A 21,566-nucleotide genomic window follows, 5' to 3' on the forward strand; every position below is an offset into this window, starting at 1 on the left:
ACTTACGCACCTATGCTCACTCTCCGGTTGCTGGCACCATGGGCACACTGGCCCTGTGACCTGTGATCTGACTCCACACGTCTGACACTGACACACACATGCACACAGAATGGAGTCCCCCTGACCCAGGAAAATAGTTAGAAATTGAGTTTGAGAAGAAGACAGGACAGGCTCTGCAGTCATCGGGTGCAGGACATGGCCAGACAAATGTACTGACCATCAATCCATTGACGTGACCAGACAATTTTATCCCATTTTCCCACTTTTTGTTCCTCCCCAAACCACCTTGATGCCTCTTTCCTCACCTTTTAGTTCCTCTGTGTCGTGGTTTAACCCTAGCCAGCAACTAAGCACTACACAGCCGCTCACTCACTCACTCCCCCCCACCCAGTGGGATGGGGGAGAGAATAGAAAAAAAAGTAGAACTTGTGGGTTGAGAGAAAGACAGTTTAATAGGACATAAAGGAAGAAAATAATGATAATTATAATAATAATATGACAATAATAATAAAATAATTGGAATATACAAAACAAATTATGCACTATGCAATTGCTCGCCACTCCCTGACCGATACCCAGTTAGTTCCCTAGCAGCGATCTGCCCCGCCCTCGCCAACTCCCCCCAGTTTATATACTGGGCATGATGTCACATGGTATGGAATATCCCTTTGGCCAGTTTGGGTCAGCTATCCCAGCTGTGTCCCCTCCCAACTTCTTGTGTCCCTCCAGCCTTCTTGCTTGTTGGGCATGAGGAGCTGAAAAATCCTTGACTTGGTATAAACACTACTTAGCAACAACTGAAAACATCAGTGTGTTATCAACATTATTCTCATACTGAACTCAAAACATAATGCTATACCAGCTACTAGAAAGAAAATTAACTCTATCCCAGCCAAAACCAGGACACTCTGCTAAACATGCCATAGTAAGTCTCATGCAATCCTAAAATGCTCTGCATTTTGCCTCTCGTAACATCCCATACTCCTAGGCAGTGCCCCTTCAGTCTGTGGCATGATGGGGAGAGCAGCTCCCATTCACTCATTCTGATGGGTGCCACCCTCAGACCATGGGGTTGATCATGAGCCAGTGATAGCCTGGGCAGAGCTGGGGAAGGGTGTCCCCTTCTCTGACTGGGTTATTGGGGTTCCTCTGCCTGCCACTGTTTCTCTGTGCTACTTTATCACATAACCTAACACCTTCCAGCTCCCTGACCGGTAGCAACAGCAATGCCAGTGCATGCCAGGCATGCTCTCTGCTCTGTGGCTGAGACCAAGGGGGTCTTTTGCCAGCAGGAAGGACCTTGATGTTACTGTTCTCCCCTGGCATTTCCTGACCTCAGGTGATCCCGACTGTCCAGAGGAGGGGGCACACTTGCCTCCATCTGCAGGAACAGCATGCAAGCATACCCGGGGCGAGCAGAGCTCCACCAAGGACACCTTGGCACCTTCACTGGATGCTCAGGCTCTCTTGTCCCCTGCCTGCCACAGACCAGCTAGTCAGACTAGCAGCAGATGCTTGTTAGAGTAATTAGCTCTGGCAGGGCAACCTAATCTTTGCTGGCCAGACAGATCCAGGAAATAATCTCCTGCAAATCTCATCCCACTTAAAGTCCTGCCCAAAGCTGTAACCAGCTGGACAGCTGGGTGGGCTGCAGCTCTCTGGCAGCGCACACTGCCCGCACCCCAGGCCCCCAGCCAACGTGACTCAAGGCGGAGCAGTGGTGAGTCCCTCTGGGCTGCAGCTGTAGCTGCTGGGTCGGTCCCACACAGGCTGGGGCAGCTGGCTGGGGGGTCTGGGGCAGCCAGGAACCAGGAACAGGAAGGTGGGCCACCCCATAGGTAGTGGGCCAGGGTGAGGGTTGGGACACGGGAAGGGCTGCATGCGCAGGTGCAGGATGAGGAAGCAGCAAGGGCTGCATGGCTGGGAGCACAGTGCAGCAGACTAGGAACAGCCAGATGTGGCCTCGGTGCAGGGGCTGCGCTCTGCCCCGCAGCTGCTCATTCTGGTACTGTCAGGGCCCCACGCACCTCCCTGCACGTTCCCAGTCTTTCTTTCCTCACAAGGTCCTGGGAAGGGACAGCAACCAGGGCCACCTCCAGCTGGGCAGACCCATGCTTCAGCACTACCCTCGCACATAGGACGGGTGTCTCCCAGCCCTGACAGGCAGCTACCTCCATGTGGTTCAGGAGCCTTCCTGTGGCACAGTGGAAAGCTCTTCCCACCAACGAGGCTGGGGGCACAGGGCTTGGCTGGGTGTGAGGGGATGCTGGGCTGTTCCCTCCAAACCTTCTGTGCTGCACTGGGCCCCATGTCCCCTGGCCCCCAACCCCTAATGGCTGCCCTGCACCCACCATGCCCAGCCCTTTCCCCTGTGTTCCCAGGCCACTGTGTCCCCCCACACAGCTCCCCTTGCTCGTCCCCCTCGCCCCGCAGGGTGCAACTGCACGGCTTCAGGCAGGCAACCAGCTCCAGCTGCTGCAAACCACACAGTGCCACATGCATGGAAACTCTACATGTGTTTCTAATTGCAGGGACCAGAAATGCCCTAGGGCTTCGCACAGACGTTCATGCTATGGGCAGCACCCACAGAGGAGTGCTGGCATCCTGCAAGGAGTGGGGATGGAGCAGCAGGTTCCTGGAAGACACGAGAACTAGCCTCAAGGTGGCAGGGAAGTACCTAGGAGGCCAGACAGGGGCTTGGGTGAGCCTGAGGAATGCGGGCTGAGGTCCCAGCGTCAATGAGATGCTGAGTGGTGTTCTGTGAACAGGAAAGATGCTGATTAAGCCCCAGTGGGTCTCCTGGCTGCCTCCCTTCACCCAAAGGGAGCAGGGCCAAAGGTCTGCAGCAGACACTGCCCACCTGGGCAAGTGGCACCCTTGGTGCAGCTGGAAAAGCACTGCCTGTACAGCATGGCTAAAAGCAGGAAGGTGAACAGCAGGACTGCTACAGCCCTGGCCTTTCCTAGGAAAGGACCTTCACCTACCCTGCAACAATCTAAGCATCAGCCCGCTGCTTTAGTGGTGCCTCGTGCTGCTACTGACACACGAGAGACCCTCTGGGCCTCTCTCCCCCTGGCAGCTGCAGCTCCAGACAGCCACAGTGCAGCTCTGGCATGGGAGGCATGGCAGCCTGGGCCAGGCAGGTGGTTTTCCCATTGTCCGTCTCTTCCTGGCTTGGACTCTGCTCTGCAGAAGCAGGAAAGCAACTGGGAACTGCTGGAGCCACGGTATGCAGCATGTCTGTGCATGACCAGAGCTGGGACAAGGGCTAGGCTAGCTGAGCCAAACTGGCCTGGGGCAGATGGGATCACAGCACCCTCTGCCTCACCATCCACCTCCGAAACACCCCCTCCAGTACTGCCCTTGGGCTGGTAGGCAGGGGGGACAAGCTCCAAGGGTGACTGAGGCACCATTTCCAGAGCTCCCTTGCAAAAATTGCTTGAACCTTCCACAACCCCGAGAACTGCAAGTATCATAATACCACTTTTGTGATCCTAATTAGGAGAGCTCCTAGTGTGGGAACGAGTATCTGAGAGAACAAGCACAGGAAGCTGAGAGCTGCAGCTCAGCAGCTGTGGGAGCCAAGTGGCTGCCTGTGACAGTGCCAGCTGGACAGCAGGCTGTACTACTTGCTTGGCGGTGTGGTGTGGACATGACTCCTGCTGAATGGCCCGTCACTACCTCGCAGCCCACTCCCATGACCGAGTGAGAACACGTGCTTATAGTCCCGAGCCTCCCCTGTACCCTTGTCCCCCCGTGCTCCTGACTGACCGAGACATCCTGTGCCCACAGCTTCCCCATGTCCCTGCATGCAGCCCCAGGTGGCTGCAGTGTGAATGCCAGCAGGGCCAGGCAGTGGCAGACCTAGACACCCAGGGTGTGCAGATGTGCCCTGCCACCGACTCCATGCCTCCTGGCTCTTGCTGGACTCACTGGTGATGCTCAGCCTCTGCACACAGAGGACAGCCTGGGTGCTCATGCCCTGGGGCTGCAGCCTGCTCATACGGCTCACTGTCCCAAGCCCTGGGGTAGGCACAGAGGAACAGACCCCAAGGGGGGCTTAGACCTTCCAGTCCCTTCCCGGCAGCCACCCCTCAGAGCCAGGTTCCAGCCTCACGGAATGGGGACCTCCAGCCCTGCCCTCTCTGTGCAGGCCCTGCTGTTCAGAGCATCCCTTCCTTGCCAGGGCCTGCTTCCCCCAGCAAAGATCCCCTCCCTGGTGGGGGTGCTGGGCAGGACCCCTGCCCCTCCCCAGCTGGCCCCCAGCCTGGGCTCCTCAGCTGAGTCCTGCACAGGACCCCTGCCCCAGCCTGGGACCCCCAGCCCTACGTGGACCCCTGCCCCAGCCTGGGACCACCAGCCCTATCTGGACCCCTGCCCCCCCCCAGCCCGGGACCCCTACATGGACCCTGGGCCCAGGGCAGCAGCCGCGGCCGCATCTCCCGCCCGGGCCGTCCCACCGGGCTGCTGTGCCCCGGGCTGCCGCTCTGGGAGGCGGCCGGGAGAGGGACGGGGAAGATCGGGCCGGGGCGGAGCAGCACGGCCCGGACCGCGCCGGGAGGCGGCCGGTGCCGTACCGGGGCAGCCTCTCCGGGCCTCCGGCAAGGGGCCTTCCCCGCCGGGCCCGTGACCGGAGCGCGGCCCGGGCCTGGCGGCGCGACCCCGCTGTGCGAATCGCCGGGGAGGATCGGCTGGCACCGGTCCTGGCGCTCCCGGTCCCGGCGCAGTGCTCTGGGCCGCGGCCCCGGGGGGACCCAGGCGCCCGGCGGCTCTAGAGCCCTGCCCACCACGTGACCGCGGCTTCGGCCTCCTCACGTGACCGGCAATCATGCGCCCGCACACGTGATCGGGGCGCTGTGGCGGGAGGCGGCGGGATGGCGCGGGGGTAACGGGGACCGGGGGCTCGGGGGGGGTCAGGCGGGGCTCCCTGGCCCGGGGGTGACGGGGGCTCGGGGGGGGCGGTCAGGCAGGCAGCTGGCGGTCCCCGGGTTTGCCCTGGGGCGGCAGGCGACCCGGGGCCGCGCCGGTGCCCGCTCTGCCCTGACCGCCCGCCCGCCCGTTGCAGGTGTCGGGGGGTCCCCGCCGTGCTGGCGCTGTGTGCGGCCGCCTGGAGCTGCGCCGCGGGGCCGGCCCTGGAGCGTGACCAGCCGTTCCGGTAGGTGCCGGGGTCGGTGGGACAGGACACGGGGCGCCGGTGCCCACTGGCCGCTCACAGCCTGCCCGCAGCGTGCCCCCTGGCTGGACCCATGGCGGACGCGTGAAGCCCGGCCACGAAGTGCAGCTGACCTTCGCCCTCCGGCAGCGAGGTGTGGGGCGCCTCGCCCAGCTCATCGATGCCGTGTCAGACCCCCGCTCGCCACGATATGGTAATGACTGTGTGCCTGAGCCCGCCAGGCCCCATCAGGCCCTGCAGGCAGGGTGCTCTGACCCTCTCCATGCCTCACAGGCAAGTACCTGTCCCTGGAGCAGGTGCGGGACCTTGTCCAGCCGTCCCCAGCCACGCTCATGGCAGTGCTGAAGTGGCTGCAAGGCCATGGAGTTGAGACCTGCAGGAGTGTTACCACCCTCGATTTCCTGGAGTGCCGCATGCCAGCCAGGTGAGCCCTGCGTGGGTCCGGGCCCCGCTGTGGCAGCCGTGCCGTTCCCACAAAGACAGAAGAAGCCAGACCCTGCCCCTGCCTGCTGCGACTTCCCCTGCCCCAGGGCTCTGCAGTGCAGTCCGGGTGACAGAGGGCTGAGCCGCATTTCTGCCTGGGCTTGAGGGCTCCACAGCCAAGAGCCAGCTGCCTGTGTGCCCGGTCCCAGTGTTGGGGGCAGTCACAGCCAGTGATCTGGAATACTGGAAACAAGGCGTGCACATCTGTTAGGTGCTTGGGCCAGCCCCGCTCCTCCTCTTGCCTTCTGTGGGGCCGCAGAGGCCCCACTGGAGGACTGGGGGTAGAGTTGCAGGGGACCCTGCAGCGTCAGAGCTCTGGTTCAGTCTGGTGATGGGAATTGGTAGGGTATGGAAGGTGCTCTTTGCTTTACGAGGTCAGCTGTGCTGGTGGGAGGTGGAGCTCATCCCTCACTCATCCCAGCAGCAAGCGGAGTGGAAAGGGTGCAGGAGGCAGGGCAGAGAACGGGCATGCTGCTGGACAGGCGCGCTGATAGTGGCGCGGTGGCTGTCCCTGTGTTGCAGCACGGCCGAGCGCCTCCTGCCAGGGGCTGAGTTCCACCGCTACGTGAAGGGCCAGCGCAGTGTTGTGCGCTCCCCGCTCCCCTACGCTGTTCCGGAGGAGCTGGCTGAGCACATTGACTTTGGTACGTCCTACGCAGGGGAGCTGAGGCTGCCCAGAGCTCTCACTGCCTGGGGTTTGGGTGGGAGGTTAAGCATTGAGCAGCCAGGAGTGGCCATCTTGGTGTCCCAGAGGACAGTGTGGCAGGCCCTCTAGCCATGGTCCCAGCTGCCCCAGGCCCCCCTGAGGAGCTTTGTGCATAGGATGTAGATGTCCCATCCCTGGAAACGTTCAAGGTCAGGCTGGACGGGGCTCTGAGCAACCTGATCTGGTTGAAGATGTCCCTGCCTGTTGCGGGGGGCAGGGGGAGGGGTTGGACTAGATGACCTTTAAAGGTCCCTTCCAACCCAAAGCATTCTGTGATTCCATGGTGTGGACAGGCGGCAGGCAAAGTAGGTGTTTTCCTACTGGTGCTCTCAGGCCTGGAGGCTTGGTGCAGAGAGTTTGGGTGCAGCCTGTCTCTGTGGATGTGCAGCTGCTTCTGAGGTGGAAAAACTCCCTCCTGTGAGTCCCTTTCGTGTGGGCTCCCATGGCTGTTCCATGAGGAGAGCAGAGGGGTGCCAAGCTGCAGTAGTGGCCTGGCAGTGGGGAGGCTGAGCTGTGCAGCCTGGGAATATCTGTGAGGATTGGCGAGGAAGCCGAGGGAGCAATTCCTCACCTCCTGTGCAGCGCTCGGGGCAGGTGCCGCACGGGATGGGCTCCCCCAAGCCCTGCTGCAGGCCAGCCCTCCCAGACATGAAGCCCGAGTGAGGATGGTGAAGGGGGAGCCAAGGGGCCATAATACTGTCCTGCTGGAGCTCTGGGCCCTAACAGCTGCTTCTTTTCCTGCTTGCTTGTGCACCAGTGGGTGGCCTGCACCGGTTCCCTGCGGAGAGAAAGGTGGTCAGCAGAGCCTGGGCCAAGAGGGAAACGGAGTCAAGGCAGCACTATGGAGGGAGAGCGGCTTTCCACCTGGGCGTCACACCTTCCATCCTTCGTAAAAGATATAACATGACGGGAAGAGACATCGGGCTACTGCCAAACAACAGCCAGGCCTGTGCCCAGGTAACTGGTAGAACCGGTTCTGGGTCAGAGGCCCGTAGGCCATGGGAATTCCACACATTGGTGGTCCCAAGACAGCTGTTGGGGATTCCTCAGCGGCTGGTGGGAGCACCTGGTGGGCTAGCATTTCACAGACCTGTGCTGGGCCAACTTTCTAAGTCAGGAGAAAAAACGTACCTTGTTATTTCAAGGGAAAATGAGAAAAAAACTTGTCTGCTCCTTGTTCCCCCAGTTCTTGGAACAGTATTTCCACCAGGCCGACCTGGCTGAGTTTATGCAGCTCTTTGGCAGCAGCTTTGGCCACCGCTCTGAGGTTGACCAAGTGGTTGGGCACCAGGGCAAGGGCAAGGCTGGGCTGGAGGCCAGTCTGGATGTGGAATACATCATGAGCACAGGTGCCAACATCTCCACATGGGTCTTCAGCAATGCAGGTACTGATTCCCCTCCAAAGTTGCCCGGTGACTCCTTCCATGCCTCCCACTTGCTGTAGCACCAACACACCTGCCTGCTGTTTCGGGAAACACTTGCTCTCTGCATAAAAATGGCTGTACTGGGCCTACCTGGTATCTGTCAAAGGGGAACGCCTGTAGGGGGCATACATGAATGGTCCGCTGGCTGTGGCACATCCCCAGAATGCTTTCCCAGCTACTACAGGCACACACCTTCTGGGCTTCCCAAGTTGGAGCTGACGCTGGTTTCTAATAGCTCGTAGGGAAATCGTCTTCCGTTGATTTGTGTAGTTGCTTTTGAACCCGTGTGAACTTTCAGCATCCAGAGTATCCTGTAACAGGGGCGTCTGCACCGCAACTACACAATGTAAAGCAATTGCCCCACTCTGCTGCCTTTCCGTGGAGGGAGAGCACAGCAACTGTGTCATATTATTTTTTTCCTGCTTCTTTGGGGTTGAAGCTGATCTCTCACTTGTGAATCTACCAGCGGAGTAGATAAAGGAGAGTAAGGCAATTTGAGAAAACAAAGTTGCAAAACAGCCTGCACAAACATGGCTACGGTGCTGTAGGACAAATTGTCATCTGTCCCAGATCTGAAACTGGCTGAACAGGAGATAGAGTACCCTTAGGACTGCCAGCTCTGTCTTCCTGATGGTGAAGGCAGGCACAGCTCTGCATTAACTTCCACCTCCTCCGTGCAGTTAGTGATGTGGAAGGGGCACAGAGACGGGCAGTTACGTGAGCAACTGAGAGTGAGAAGGGGTGGCTGGGGCTCTGCTCTTCCCACCTCATGGAGAGGGATGAGGGGCAGGAAGGGACCCTGGCAGGTGGCGGTGGAATGTACATCATCAGACTACTCTGGGACCCACTGTTAGGGGTAGAGGGGCCAAGGCTTGGCTGAGTCTCGGAAAGGCTGCATGGCTGCCTGCATGCCAAGGGTGGCTACAGCCCTGCGACAGATGGTCAGAGAAGGAGCGGATGAGTGTAGGCGCCTCGCTGTGGGGTTCGGGGGGACCCTTTCACCAGACCCGCTGTGAGAGCAGGAGCCAGGTGCCATGCACGGTGACAATCCCCGAGATTGGCTGTGCTGCCAGCAAGAGCTCACGGGAGAGCTCCAAACCAGCTGTGCTGTGGATCTGTTCTCTGTAGGCAGGGCAGGAGCTGGAGGACCTTCAGCTCCTGGTGCTGGTGGTGCTGTGGAGGCATGGTGTCCCCCTATGCTATCCCCCACTTTCTCTCGAGCCTGGTGTCATAGGAGGAGCTGAACCTGCTCCCTGCTCTGTCTCTGCAGGGAGGCACGAGAGCCAGGAGCCCTTCCTGGCCTGGCTGCTGCTGCTCAGCAACATGTCATCGCTGCCTTGGGTGCACTCTGTGAGCTACGGAGATGACGAGGACAGCCTGTCGCGAGCCTACATGGAGCGTGTGAACATGGAGTTCATGAAGGCAGCTTCCCGGGGCTTGACCATCCTGTTTGCCTCAGGTGTGTGCTGTTGCTGGCATGGTGCGGGTGCATCCGAGGCTCCCGGCACAGCAGGAAACCTCCGTGCTGAACACCAAACAGGGATGCTCTGCCTCTGGGCAGCCAGGATCCCCTGCCTGGGAATCCCAGCCCGGGAGGTTGAGAGACCCCCTCCCCCAGGTCGCTCCTGGGAGCATTTGGTGGGTGAGGGGCAGCTCGAGTGCTGCCGGATTACCCTGTCCATCCATCTCTGCCGGCAGGTGACGATGGTGCTGGGTGCAGAAGGGTGCCTGGTGGGAACCACACTTTCCGGCCCAGCTTTCCAGCCTCAAGGTAGATGTGGGGAGGTGAACCCGGGGCCTGTGGGGAGGTGAGGCTCTGCGCAGAGCCGGCGGCTGCAGCTCACCCGCAGCCGAGGCCAGCCAAAAGCTGCAGCTGTGGCACTTCGAGGCCCAGCCCCTGGCTGGCTGCTGCCTCCCGCTGGTTTTGAGCCCCTTTGAGGGTCTCCTGAGGGTCAGCCCCACCAGCGTGCCCAGGGACGCTCGCAGACCTCGGAGCTGGGGGCACCTGTGCAGCTCCTGGGGAGGGGGCTGGTGCGTGGGGTGCCACTGCGGCCCTAGGCAGTCGGGTGCTCACCCACCATGCCCACCTGTCCCCCCAGTCCCTACGTCACCACTGTGGGCGGAACGTCCTTCAAGAACCCCTTCCTGGTGACCGCAGAGGTGACGGACTACATTAGCGGGGGGGGCTTCAGCAACATCTTCCCCATGCCCGATTACCAGGTGAGGAGGCACCTGCTCTGCCGGACGCCGGGGCCCGGGGGGACCGCGTGGCGCTTGGCGGGGGTGACGATGGGCCGCGGTTGGCACAGGCAGCCCCGGGGCTGGGCCGCAGGCTGGGGGAAGGAGGGACAGAGGTGAGCAGGGGCAGAGTCCCGCTGCCAGGCATCCCGCTCCTTGCCTTGCGCTCTCCCCAGGCCGCAGCAGTCGGGCACTTCTTGCGCTCGGCCTCGAAGCTGCCTCCCAGTTCCTACTACAACAGCAGTGGCCGTGCCTACCCTGACCTGTCCGCCCTCTCTGACAACTACTGGGTGGTGACAAACCGCATCCCGCTGCCCTGGGTGTCGGGGACGTCGGTAAGGAGGACGGACAGCCCTGGGCCGGTCGGCGTCAGTGGAGCGGCCGGGTGCTGAGGCAGTCGTGTGTCTGGCAGGCGTCCACGCCTGTGGTGGGGGGCATGGTGGCACTCATCAACGACCGGCGCCTGCAGCGGGGGCTCGCGCCCCTGGGCTTCCTCAACCCTGCGCTCTACCAGCTGCGGGAGCAGGGGCACGATGCTGCGCTCTACGACGTGAGCTGGGGCGGGGGGGCCGGGGCTGCCAGGGGAGCGGCTGGGTTGGTGCCCATGGGTGCTGGTGGGGAGGCCTGGGTCTCCTGCTTGGGGTGGGGCAGGGCAGGGCCAGCAGCGTCCCGGGGGTGGTGGTGGGGGGGTGGTATGCTGCCTTCCCGCGGGAGCTGTGTCCCGGGGGGGGGGGGGTGTCTCCGCTGCCTTCCTGCGAGGGGTGAGGTCCCCTTGCACCGCTGGGGGTGTTTGGGGGGATACCTGTGCTGCACAGGGGCACGTGTCCTCGGGTGGATCCGTTGCTGCCTGGGTTGCGGGGGCGGCGGGTGTCCCGGGGGTTCCCACGCCCCGTGGGAGGGGGTGTTCCCGGGGGTTCCTGTCCCGCTGTGGGCCGCGGGTGTGTGTGTGCGGGGGGGGGGGGGGGGGGTGTTCCCGGCCGTGCTGAGGCCTGTACCCGCAGGTGACGCAGGGCTGCCACCTCTCCTGCCTGGACGGCACCGTGCAGGGACAGGGCTTCTGCGCCGGCCCCGCCTGGGACCCCGTCACCGGCTGGGGCACCCCCAACTTCCCCCGCCTCCTGCGGGCGCTGCTGGCGCCCTGACCCCGCCCGCCGCGGGGCGGGGGTGGGGCCGCCGCGCGCCCGCGCTGTCCCGTCCCGGGAGGCGCCGGCGCCAATAAAGCCGCGTGGCGCCGCCCCTCCCGTCTCCGTCTGTGCCGCGCGCCGCCGCCGGGAACGGGGGGGCGGGGCGCGCCGCGGCCAATGGGGCGGCGCGCCGCGCGCAGGCGCGGGGGAGGCGGCGCCCGGTGTCGCGCGGCGGCGGGCGATGAGCGGCAGCGCCGAGGCCGACCCCGCGGCCGCGGCCCCGGCCGCCCCGGCGCCGCCCGCGCCCGCCCCCGCCGCCGACAACAAGCCTAGCCCGGCCGCCGTCGGCAGTGGCGTTCCTGGGGCGGCCCCGGGCGCGGTGGGCGGCGCGGCGCGGGGAGCCGAGGGCGGCGCGGCTGGCGGCAGGGGCCCCGGTGAGCGCGAGGGGGGGGGGCGGGCGGAAGGGCCGGGGTACGGGGCGCTTCGGAGCCGGGGGAGCGCCGGGGGGCTACGGGAGGGAGGAGAGCGGGGCCGGGGGGTCCCCGGCGGCGGGGACCCGGGAACGGGGGGGTGGGGGGCCCCCGAGGACAGGAGCCAGGCACAGGGGGGGTTCCCGCGGGGGGAGGGGGCGCGGCCCGTGAGCGTGCCCCGAGCTCGGGCACCGAGCCTGTCCGTCCGCGTAGCCCATGAGTGCCTGCGGGGTGCGGGGCCCCGTGACCGGGGGGCGGGGGCCGGGTAGGGCCGCGGCTGCCCCCGAGGATAGCTGCCCGCTGAGCGCCCTGTGCCCGCAGTGCCTGTCTCCGCAGCGGTGGCTGCAGCTCCCCCGGAGGGGGCTATGTCCAACGGGGTCTACGTGCCACCCAGCGCGGCCAATGGGGACGTGAAGCCGGTGGTCTCCACGACGCCGCTGGTGGACTTCCTCATGCAGCTGGAGGATTACACGCCCACGGTACACGGGAGGCGCTGGGGGCAGGCGGCACGCAGGTGACGGGCTGCCACAGGGAGCGGAGTTCCTCCAACTTCTCTCCTGTACAGATCCCCGATGCTGTCACGGGCTATTACCTTAACAGAGCGGGATTCGAGGCCTCTGATCCACGCATGTAAGTGGCAGAGCGCGGCCTCGAGGGCCCTCTATGGGGTTTGATAGCTGGGATGCTCCCCCCTGCCTCCCCACCTGAAGTTCCTTAATCCCAGGGGTGCTCTGTGCTGTCTGTCTGAAATTATCCCTTCTCTTTCTCTGCTGGGCAGCATTCGTTTGATCTCTCTGGCCGCACAGAAGTTTATTTCTGACATTGCCAACGATGCGCTGCAGCACTGCAAGATGAAGGGAACAGCCTCAGGCAGCTCCCGCAATAAGAGCAAGGTGAGAGAAGGACAGAATGGCTGCTCGGATGAGGGGAAACGTCCTCTCCAGGGGCTGTAGCAAGCTAAACTGGCCACCTGTTACAGTTAATTACTAATTAACTAATTGAATGTGGGGATGTGGAATGTAGAAGGTCTTGAATGTGTTGTGCTCCTGAAGGGTCAACACGCTTACTAAAAAGCAAGGGCTCCACTGGTGGAAAAGGGGCGCTGGTGAGAAAATGAGGTGGGCAGCACAGTTTGTGGAATGTTGCTTCGATGGCTTCACAGGAACGTGTGAGTAGCTGCACGTCATCAGACGGCGGGCGATCTAGCCCTGCGTCCTCCCTCTGACAGCGACCAAAACCCTGATGCTTGGGGAAGAGCATAAACGGGGAGCGAGCGTGTAGCGGTAGTTTCTGGGAATTCTCCCAGTCATCATCCGTTTGTGGTTTGGGGGCCTCGTGAGGGTGATGTTATTTATCTTTATAGCATTGAGTAATGCTCAACGTCTTTCTGTCCGTTGAGCAGCTGTGGGCACAGAGCAAACGAAACATGCGGTACCTAAGAGCTGGTTAATGCCCCAAACACTGGCCTGCAGCTGCTTCTGGGAGTTGTGCGCATATGGGTCACCACAGCTTGTAGGGGAAAAATCCTAAACCCCCAAGGTTTTGAGGAATGCCTGGCAGCTTAGCTCATCCTTGCTGTCTGACACTACTCCTTGTCCCTTCAGGATAAGAAGTACACGCTGACCATGGAAGACCTGACACCAGCACTTGCAGAATATGGCATCAATGTGAAAAAGCCACATTACTTCACATAAAGACTGAGGGATTGTCACTGGGAACTTTTTTAGGGTCGCTTCTGTGCCATTAAACAGCTGGGTAGTTTTTTTTGTGGAAAGGCATCTTGTCTCCTGCCTGTGTGTTAATGCCCTGCCTACAAGTAAAACAGCACACGAGCTGGCCTGCTAGGGCCTCTGTTCTCACTATGCTAACAAAAGTTGGTCCTGTGCCTTTCAAAGGCCAGCGCAGAGAGGTTGGTGGTAGGGCTCATAACTGGTGGATTCTAGTTGCACTGTCTGCCGTTCCTAGGAGGGCTTAGCCCTGCCCCAAGAAGCTGAAGGAAAGGGTGTAGTGGGAGTAGGACTGCCCACAACTCTTCTTCTCTTTGTCCTCCAAGCATACCTGTTGTCTCTCAAGAGGAATGCTCAGGGGCCTGCATCGACAGCCCTGTAGACAGGGCCAGGCCCTTCTCTCAGGAGAGGAGGGTGCTATTAACCCACCTGCTTTTCCTTGCTCTAGTCACTGGAGGCTTGGTACAGGCGCAGATCCAGAGCCTAGGACTCTGTGGTCTGTTGGGCAGCCCCCCGCATCAGCCTCGCCCCCTTCCTGTGGACAACACCCTGTGCACGTATGTGCCTCTCCACCAGCAGCCAGTTTTCATAACAAATGTTTATTTCAGATGATGCTGGCGGCTTTTCCACATGGCCTGGATGGAAACGATAAAGAGTGAAGCGCGAAGCTGGGGTGGTGCTGGGCGCAACAGGCAATTTTCACCCCACTGTCCTTAGTAGGGAAGAGCACCAGGACTGGGCATTGCCTAACATGAGACTGTTAAGTGGGTGAGCTGCTCTGGGCCTGGGGATGAGGGGGCCGGGGTGGCTCCACAGACCCGTCCCAGCCTTGCAGGTAGCAGAGCCCAAGCCATGCTCAGTGTCGTGGGCCAGGCCTCCTGCTCAGTCTCTGCCCGCAGCCGCCAGGGAGGATGGAGGTGCTGCCATAGATTTGGTGCTACAGTGGCTGAAGCCTGCAGAGCAGCTCCAGAGAAGGCAGCATTGTCTGTACCGTGTGTCCATGGCTGGCTCAGGGTGAGGGGGCATTCCCTGCTCCCCCTTGGCTCTGGGGTTAAAGAAGGCACTTGGGGGGTGGCGGGGAGGGGAGCATGGCAGCGTCGGGTGGCTGGGAGGCACCTCCCTCCCTACTTCTCCTGCATCTTCTCTAGGATGGGCACGATCATGTCAAACTTGGGGCGCTTGGCTGGGTCCTCGTTCATGCAGATCTTCATCAGCTTGCAGATGTGGGGGGATATGCCGGGTGGGATGGTCGGACGTAGCCCCTCCAGGGCCACCTGGGAGCATGGGAGAGCAGGGCAGGATCAGAAACCTGAGCCCAGCCCTGCATCGGAGAGGCAGAGCCCATCATACCTCTGGGAGGAGTGGGGGTGGGCTCTCCTTCGGTGGGGGCCTTGCCTCGTCTCCCCTCCCCGCTGCCTACTTAGGCCCCGTTCTGCCCTGGCTGATCTGGAGTGGTGCACTTTGCCCAGCCCTCTCCTCACCTTCATGCCTATCTCCATGTTGGACAAGTCTGCAAACGGCACCTCACGGGTCACCAGCTCCCACAGCAGCACTGCGAAGCTCCACATGTCAGCTGAGCGCCTGTTAATTTCCTCCGGCTTCTTCTGCAAGGCTGTAGGGAATCCAGCATAGGGGGCTGAATGGGGCTGAGGGGGAGGAAGGGGCCAAGCAGCAGGGGCGGGCCTGGCTACCAGGCACTCACCTTCTGGTGCTACCCAGGCTGGCGCGTACATCCTCCCTGGGCACTGGAAGGAGAACTTCACGTCAGCCATGCTAATCCGTGCTGTCATGTCTTCGTCGATCTGGGGAGAGAGGGGTGGTCAGAGGGGAGCCTGCCCTGCCCCGGTCCGCAGGAGGAAGGGCTGGGCCATGCGATGCTGACACTCACCATAATGCTGCGGCTGTTGAGGTGGTGGCGTGGAATGAGGGGCTCCAATGTGTGCAGGAAGGCCATGCCCCGTGCAATGTCAAAGGCAAATTTCACCGCCTGCATCTGGTCCACCACGAAGTCTGCAGGGAGGGAGGCGGCATGAGCGTGAGTGACAGCAGGGGGGTGCCACGTCACTTGCAGTGTGTGTGTGGGAAGGGGGGTGATGTTGGCAGCCACGCCGCACATGGGATGTGGGGAAGGCATGCGGGCTGGAGACTGAGCTTGCCCTGGGCCCACCCTGGTGTTGCAGCTGGGGGGGCCCCCTGCCGCCCCCCAAACACATGGAGAAACAATTTCTGGAGGATGGGGAGACTAGCCTCTGCCCCTGGCTCTGTCACCCCCATCGGCACTCACTTGTCCCCTCATGTAACACGTTGTAGAGGGAGCCATAGGGCATCCAGTGGCTGATGACAATGGGGTGGGGTGCGGGGGGGGGACTGGCAGGCGCCCAGCACCGGTAGCACGTTGGGGTGAGAAAAGATCCTGCAAGAGAAGTGACGGCCCTGAGAACAGTGGGTGCTGCCCACGCCCCCTCATCGCCCCCCTGCCCTTTGTACCAGTGCTGCTGCACCATCCTCCCAGGGCTTTCTTGCATCCTCTGGGCACCGCTCTGGAGCGCTCCCACCCAACCCTACAGACCTGGTTGGCTCTTGCCTATCTCGTCCTCGGCTGGAGGTAACGCCTGCCCTCGAGAGCCATGGCTGCCTTGGGGAAGGACGTTGGCACTCACCGCAGCTTTGGGTATTCCTCGTTGAAGTCTCGGCTCTTCCGAGTTGTCCAGTCCCGGATTTTCAGCATTTTGATGACAATGTCATTGCCTTGCCAGCGCCCTTTCCACAACTGCAGGGAGACAGGTGGAGACAGTCACTGCGGGAGGGCCACATGGTCTCCGAGCACCTCGCAGCCCCCTGGAGCGGGAGGGCTGTGGGGCCAGTGGAGCCCAGAGGACCGAGAGGTCCACAGCGACACGGAGCGACTGCGACAAAGAGTGAGAGCCACATGCCCGGATGTGGAAACCCACCAGGCCGTTGTGCCCCAGTTCTGTGCTCCACAGCCACCAGAGAGCAGTGGTCTGCACAGGTGCAGCTACCCTGTCCCAGGGGACAACGGGCCTACATACCTCTCCTGACTGGTTCTCATTGAGTTTTTGGCTCAAGCTCAGCTGTTTGAAGTCTATTCCAGCAAGTTTGTTAAGAGTCCCCGTTTCCTGTAAGAAAAGGAGGAGATGCAGCCTGTGGCTGCATGGGCCTTCCTCCTGAGGTCCGCCTGGGACCGCAGAGGGAGGCAGTGCCAGTGGGGTGCCTGCCCTACCGCACAGGAGAGCTGTGCTCTCCCCTGCAACAGCGTGCCCCGTGAGGGAAGGCTCTGTCCTTACTGGGACGCGTGCGGGTCGTGCCCTTCCAGAAGGTATCCTTGTAGGGGATCTTGGTGAGGCTCTGGCCCAGCTTCTCAGCACGCTCTGGAGAGGGACAAGGAGTTGGGCAGCATGAGCAGAGAGCTCGTTGATGCTGAGCGCAGGGGCTGCAGCAGAACCCAGAGGCAGGTCGTGGGGTCAGGATGAGAACCTATTACCTTTCAAGACCTCTCGCAGTGGTGTCTTGGCTTTGTCAATGGGCGTCTCGCCATATTTGTTAGCAATGCTGACCAAGGCCCCATTGCCCACCAGGTCCTGAGGGAGGAGAAAGCACGCATCTGCGGAGTTTGCTGTCATCTTATCAGCCTCTCCATACACACCCAGCCCTCCTGCCTCATCCCTCCTCTCCCTCCCCATGCTCCCCTCAGCCCCCTCCCTTGCCCTGGACTCCTGCCTGTGTCCAAGTGCTTCCACTCACCTCCGCCACCTGGTCATGTCCCCAGAAGCAGGCATAGTGCAGAGGCGTGTTCCCATGCTCGTTCACTGCATTGATGTCTGCTTTGAACTGGATCAGCTGGGGGCAGGAGGACAATCCCCATCAGTCTTGAGCAGGTCCCCCTCCACCCAGGCGAGGGCAGGAGCACCACCAGCAGCATGTTTGCTGCCTTGGTGCTGCCAAGGTGACAGTTGGGAAGGGACTGAGGCTGGATGCAGGGCTTTTGCAGGGCGGGTGGAGGTGCTCAGAGGTGCCAAGGTGGGGATGCAGTAAGCTCATAGCAAGGAAGCCAGCAGGTGACAGTGGGGAGCGAGTCCTGGGTGGGCAGAGGGCTGCACAGAGTCCTGCTCAGTTTGCCACGGGCAGGGTGCTTGCTGGCTGCAGGAGGTAAGTACCTTCTGCACGATGTCGCGGTGGCCATGGCTGGCAGCCAGGTGCAGTGGGGTGTCATCACCGCGGTTCATCACGTTGATGCGTGCTCCCCGCATGATGAGCATGTCGACCACATTGGAGCGGCCCTCACGGCAGGCCCAGTGCAAGGGGCTGAAGCCATGGTCATCCCTGCAGAGACGGCAAGGACAGACAGCTCTGCTGATCGGCTGCAGCCTGCCTGCTGTGTCCTCCCTTGGCACGGGCAGGGAGAGAAGGGCTGAGCATGGCCAGGATGCTGCTGACAGCACTGCAGCCAGGCAGGTATCACCCTGCGCGCCCGCCCGCAGGCCACGGCGGCGAAGGGGACGGGTTGAGCAACTCTCCCGCTCTCTCCCATCCCCACGAGGGCCCCGGAGGCCCTGGCCAGATCCCATCTCCAGGGCTGAATCACAGAGACGCTGGCAAGAGCTGGATCCCCCTCCCCCGTCCCCCCTCGGCTCCGGCAGTGCCTGGCCAAGTAAGGGAGGAGGAGACCAGCCAGGCCTTAAAAGGAGATTAGGGCCTGGCAGGCGGGGGCCACTGCATCCCCAGCTCCCCTCCAGCCCCCCAGCATGGCAGACCCCATCTGCCCCCCGCCTGCCCCGCACCGCCCCTGTGGATAGGCAGGCCAGCCAGCAGGCCAGCCGACCCCGCAGGCAGGGGGTACCCCAGCACAGGCACCTGGGACCAAAATGCCCCAGCGAGTGCCAGCTGAGCCCCAGACCCTCAGGCATGACCCATGGGACTGGGACAGCTCTGTGTGACTGGGACGCCCAGGAGGGACTGAAAGAGATGGCCAAGGGAAGGCCCCTTGTTCAGAACGAGTTCAGGGAAGATGCTGCCGTGGCCTGACAAGGGATGGTCGGTGTGCGGGCAGAAGGCTGTGCCTGCCCACAGGCAATGGAAGTGTCTGCTCTAAACCTTGTGCCTGGCCTGAACACCACTCCTGAAAGGCAGGCAGGCAGCACGTCAGACCGCATGGTTCTGCAGGAGCTCCCGGAGCAGGAAACATGCTGCGGGGAGGAGAGATCTGGGGCAGGGCACGGGTCGGCCGGGCACGAGTGCCCTGCAGTTCCCAGCCCTCCTGTTAGACCCCGGCCGTGCTCCCACATGTCAGCTGCAGTGCTCCCAGGAGAGGGGACAGTGGAAGCGGTCACTCAGACACACCAGCCACCCTGGGGACGGGGAGATTCTCCCCAGCACCCCAGCCCAACTCCTGGCCAAGACACATCCCGTCCCATGGCCGGGAGCAGAGGTGGCCGAGGAAGCAGCTGGAGGATGTGCGGCCCTCATGCCTCAGCGATGCGGTAACTTCCTCCCGGCGGGGAGGAGCCGAATCCCACCCCCTCCCCAGGACACGGAGCAGAGCGGAAACGAGCCCCGGCCCTGGTCCAGCACCCTCGGCCCCGGTCCAGCACCCTCAGCCCGTGGCGCGGCCGAGCTGGGGACAGCAGCCCGGTGGGTCCAGCCCGGGCCAGGTCCCCTCCTGCTCACCCCTGGTTGAGGTCGTTCTCAGTGTTGTCCAGCCAGAGGCGCACAGCCACCGCATTGCCCTCCCGGCACTGTGTGAAGATGTCGTCCATCGTGGCTCTTGCTGTGGGGAGGGGTGTTGTAAGGACACAGGGCCCCGCTGTGGAGCGGGGCTCCCTGCCCCCCTTTCCCACATGCAGCCCTGGGACCTGGACATCGCCTCCCACAGCCCCTCTGCTCCTGGCAGCCCCTCAGCTGGGGCATCTCCCGGGGGGAGCCAGGACAGGAGCCTCGCGTCCCCCTCCTTGGCAGCCCTGCGGAAAACCGTGGGGACTGCCGAAGGCTGGGGACAGAGCTGGACTCAGAGCTGAAGGGGAAGTTCACGACTGACTCCAGCATCACGGGTGCCTGCAGCAGTTTGCAGGAAGCAGATCTGGCATCCACAGGCTTATCTGCAGGCCCAGCCAGGCCCGGGTGCCCGCATCTCCCAGGAGGGGAGCGGGTCAGGGAACAGAGCTGGAGGAGGTCCAGCACCACCCTGCATGGGATCCCACAGCTCCACAGACCCTCCCAATCCCCAACTCTGACCCAGGCTTGGCTCAACTTGGCACAGCATCATGCTCAAGAAACTGGGACCCCAAAGGCCCACAAGCTCCCCCTCTCTCCACTCTAATCAACAGACACCCCAGCCCAGAGCCAGGCAAAGAGCACGCGTCCTGGTTCCATTTTTAATCCCTTGACAACAGCAGCCCCACAGAGACTCAGGGATGTGCTGCCCTGAGTTCCCCAGCAGTGCGGGGCCGTGCCTGGCAGGTACTTTCCTTTCTGGGGGTCTACGGCATCAAGCAGGGACATGAGGCTGCCCGCAGCGAGTCCCACAGCGCAGGCGCAGAGACAGACTGAGCATGATGGCCCCAACGTACACCCGTGAGAGCTTAAACCCAGCGCCCCTCGGGGCCCCCGCAGGGCCTGGCACTCGCCCAGCTGCAGCGGGACCCCCACCCACTCTGCACAGGCAGGACAGGCCCTGGCATGCTCCCTGCACCTGGCAGCTGGCCCCCGAGGACAGCCGCTCTGCCTGTATCGTGTGCTCCAGGCAGCTACGTGGGGCAAGGGACACAGGAGACTGGCCTCACGGCCTGGAACCTCAAAGGGGCCTCACAGGCACCAGAATTGGCTCTGGCACTTCCAGGGCAGTGCCGGCCCCGCTCCCGGCTCACCAGCTGCGGAGGACAGAGCAGCCCTGCCCGCGAGCTGCAAGGAGCCAGCGCTGGGCCCTGACCCGACGTCCTGCGGGTCCTGCCAGCCCCAGGGCTAACGGTGCTGCCCCCAGACTGGATCCTTCACCCACCCACCTGGGACGGGACCAGGGAAGGGGCACCCCAGCAACACCCCATCCCCGTCTCAGCCCCGTGGGCCTTGCATCCCGCTGTCACCGCCACCTCTCCTCCACCAGCTGCGTCCCCCACCTGTCACCACACCAGCCCCTGCCTTGGTCCTGGCCCGGCTGCCAGGCCTCCCCTGGCTCCTACCCTGCCTGAAACGAGGGGCCCTCTACTCCCCCATGGCCAAGTAGCCACGCAGGCCCTGCTGAACCCCGCCGTGGCCCCCTTCCCCACCACTCGGGCCGTGGCCCCGCGATGGGGGACCCAGGCCGCCCTCCCCCGGTTCCCCGTCAGCCCTGACCCAAGACCCTTCCCCGAGACCAGCTGCAAGGACCCCACTCTTCCCTGCAGCCCCCCCAACCCCTTCCCGCGCAGCCCCAGCCCTGCGGACCCCAGGGCTCGACCCAACCGCGGGCCCCAGCCCGCCCTGTCTCGTCCCAGCGGCGCTGACCCCCCGCCAGCCACCGGGACAGGAGCCCCGGGGGCGGCCCCGCGGGTCCCTGCCCGTCCTCAGCCGGCCCCAGCCCCTCGCCCCTGACCGCCCCAGAGACGGCTGCCACCAGCCAACCTCTGCCCGCGCCACCCCCCGCCCCCGCGACCCCCGTTTTTCCGTTTCCTGCCCCGGCCCGGCCCGGCCCCAACCTGCCCCTGCTCCCAGCCTGCCCCAGCCCGGGCCCACCCCAGACCAGTCGCAGCCAGCCCAAGCCCACCCTGAACCCCACCCGCCCGAACTCCAGCCCGGACCGGCCCCGACCCGGGCTCAGCCTGACTCAGCCCGAGCCAACCCACATCCCCGGCCCAGCTCCCTCCCGGGCCCGGCCTCCACCCGCAGGCGGCCTAGCCTAGCTCGGCCTGGCCCGGCCGCCCTTACCGGCTCCGGCGGCGGCGCAGGGCGGCGGCTCGGCGGGCGCGGGGCAGCGCGTGGGCTCCGCCCCGGGCCGCCCGCCGCCAGCGCCCCCTGCCGGCCACCCACCGCGCCGCACCGGCTCCGGGCTGCGCGCCACGGGCACGGGGCACCGGGCAGCGGCCGACCGCAGCGTAGGCGGCGCCGGGCGCGGCGAGACCGGGCACGCAGCCTGGGCAGGGGGCGGGGGCGCCGGTCGGGGCGCACCGAGCTGGGGCGGGGCGAGCTGGGCAGGGGCTGGGCGAAGGGGGCTGGGGGCGGGGCGAGCCGG

The 21,566-nt window shown here is 63.3% G+C and overlaps 3 protein-coding genes across 4 annotated transcripts; 2 read left to right on the top strand and 1 right to left on the bottom strand.

Annotated features, from left to right (window-relative positions):
- Window positions 1-1,701: 1,701 nt before the first annotated feature.
- On the top strand, window positions 1,702-11,260 carry TPP1 (tripeptidyl peptidase 1). Of its 2 annotated transcripts, none has more exons than XM_052812120.1 (13): window positions 1,702-1,720; window positions 5,066-5,155; window positions 5,227-5,366; window positions 5,470-5,597; window positions 6,179-6,300; window positions 7,120-7,319; window positions 7,549-7,747; window positions 9,057-9,245; window positions 9,485-9,557; window positions 9,886-10,006; window positions 10,201-10,359; window positions 10,437-10,574; window positions 11,026-11,260. In XM_052812120.1, the coding sequence occupies exons 3-13, from the start codon at window positions 5,334-5,336 to the stop codon at window positions 11,164-11,166; spliced, it is 1,503 nt and encodes a 500-aa protein (XP_052668080.1). In that variant the 5' UTR covers window positions 1,702-1,720; window positions 5,066-5,155; window positions 5,227-5,333; the 3' UTR covers window positions 11,167-11,260. The 2 variants fall into 2 exon arrangements, with proteins under 2 accessions (XP_052668080.1, XP_052668079.1); XM_052812119.1 differs by lacking the exon at window positions 1,702-1,720 and adding an exon at window positions 4,791-4,885 and having other exon boundaries at window positions 5,447-5,597.
- Window positions 11,261-11,374: 114 nt separating this feature from the next.
- TAF10 (TATA-box binding protein associated factor 10) lies at window positions 11,375-13,396 on the top strand. The gene is made up of 5 exons (XM_052812121.1): window positions 11,375-11,582; window positions 11,940-12,097; window positions 12,184-12,248; window positions 12,397-12,511; window positions 13,223-13,396. The coding sequence occupies exons 1-5, from the start codon at window positions 11,390-11,392 to the stop codon at window positions 13,310-13,312; spliced, it is 621 nt and encodes a 206-aa protein (XP_052668081.1). The 5' UTR covers window positions 11,375-11,389; the 3' UTR covers window positions 13,313-13,396.
- Window positions 13,397-13,925: 529 nt separating this feature from the next.
- Window positions 13,926-21,415, bottom strand: ILK (integrin linked kinase). The gene is given in 14 exon segments (XM_052812122.1): window positions 13,926-14,619; window positions 14,827-14,957; window positions 15,048-15,147; window positions 15,234-15,355; window positions 15,630-15,708; window positions 15,710-15,758; window positions 16,006-16,115; window positions 16,396-16,480; window positions 16,650-16,734; window positions 16,848-16,944; window positions 17,108-17,203; window positions 17,521-17,686; window positions 19,031-19,130; window positions 21,263-21,415. Coding segments are annotated over 13 exon segments (1,359 nt in total). The 5' UTR covers window positions 19,120-19,130; window positions 21,263-21,415; the 3' UTR covers window positions 13,926-14,469.
- Between the last annotated feature and the right edge of the window lie 151 nt (window positions 21,416-21,566).

This window comes from Harpia harpyja, chromosome 17 (genome assembly GCF_026419915.1).
Source record: "Harpia harpyja isolate bHarHar1 chromosome 17, bHarHar1 primary haplotype, whole genome shotgun sequence".
In the NCBI taxonomy this organism is placed as follows: domain Eukaryota; kingdom Metazoa; phylum Chordata; class Aves; order Accipitriformes; family Accipitridae; genus Harpia; species Harpia harpyja.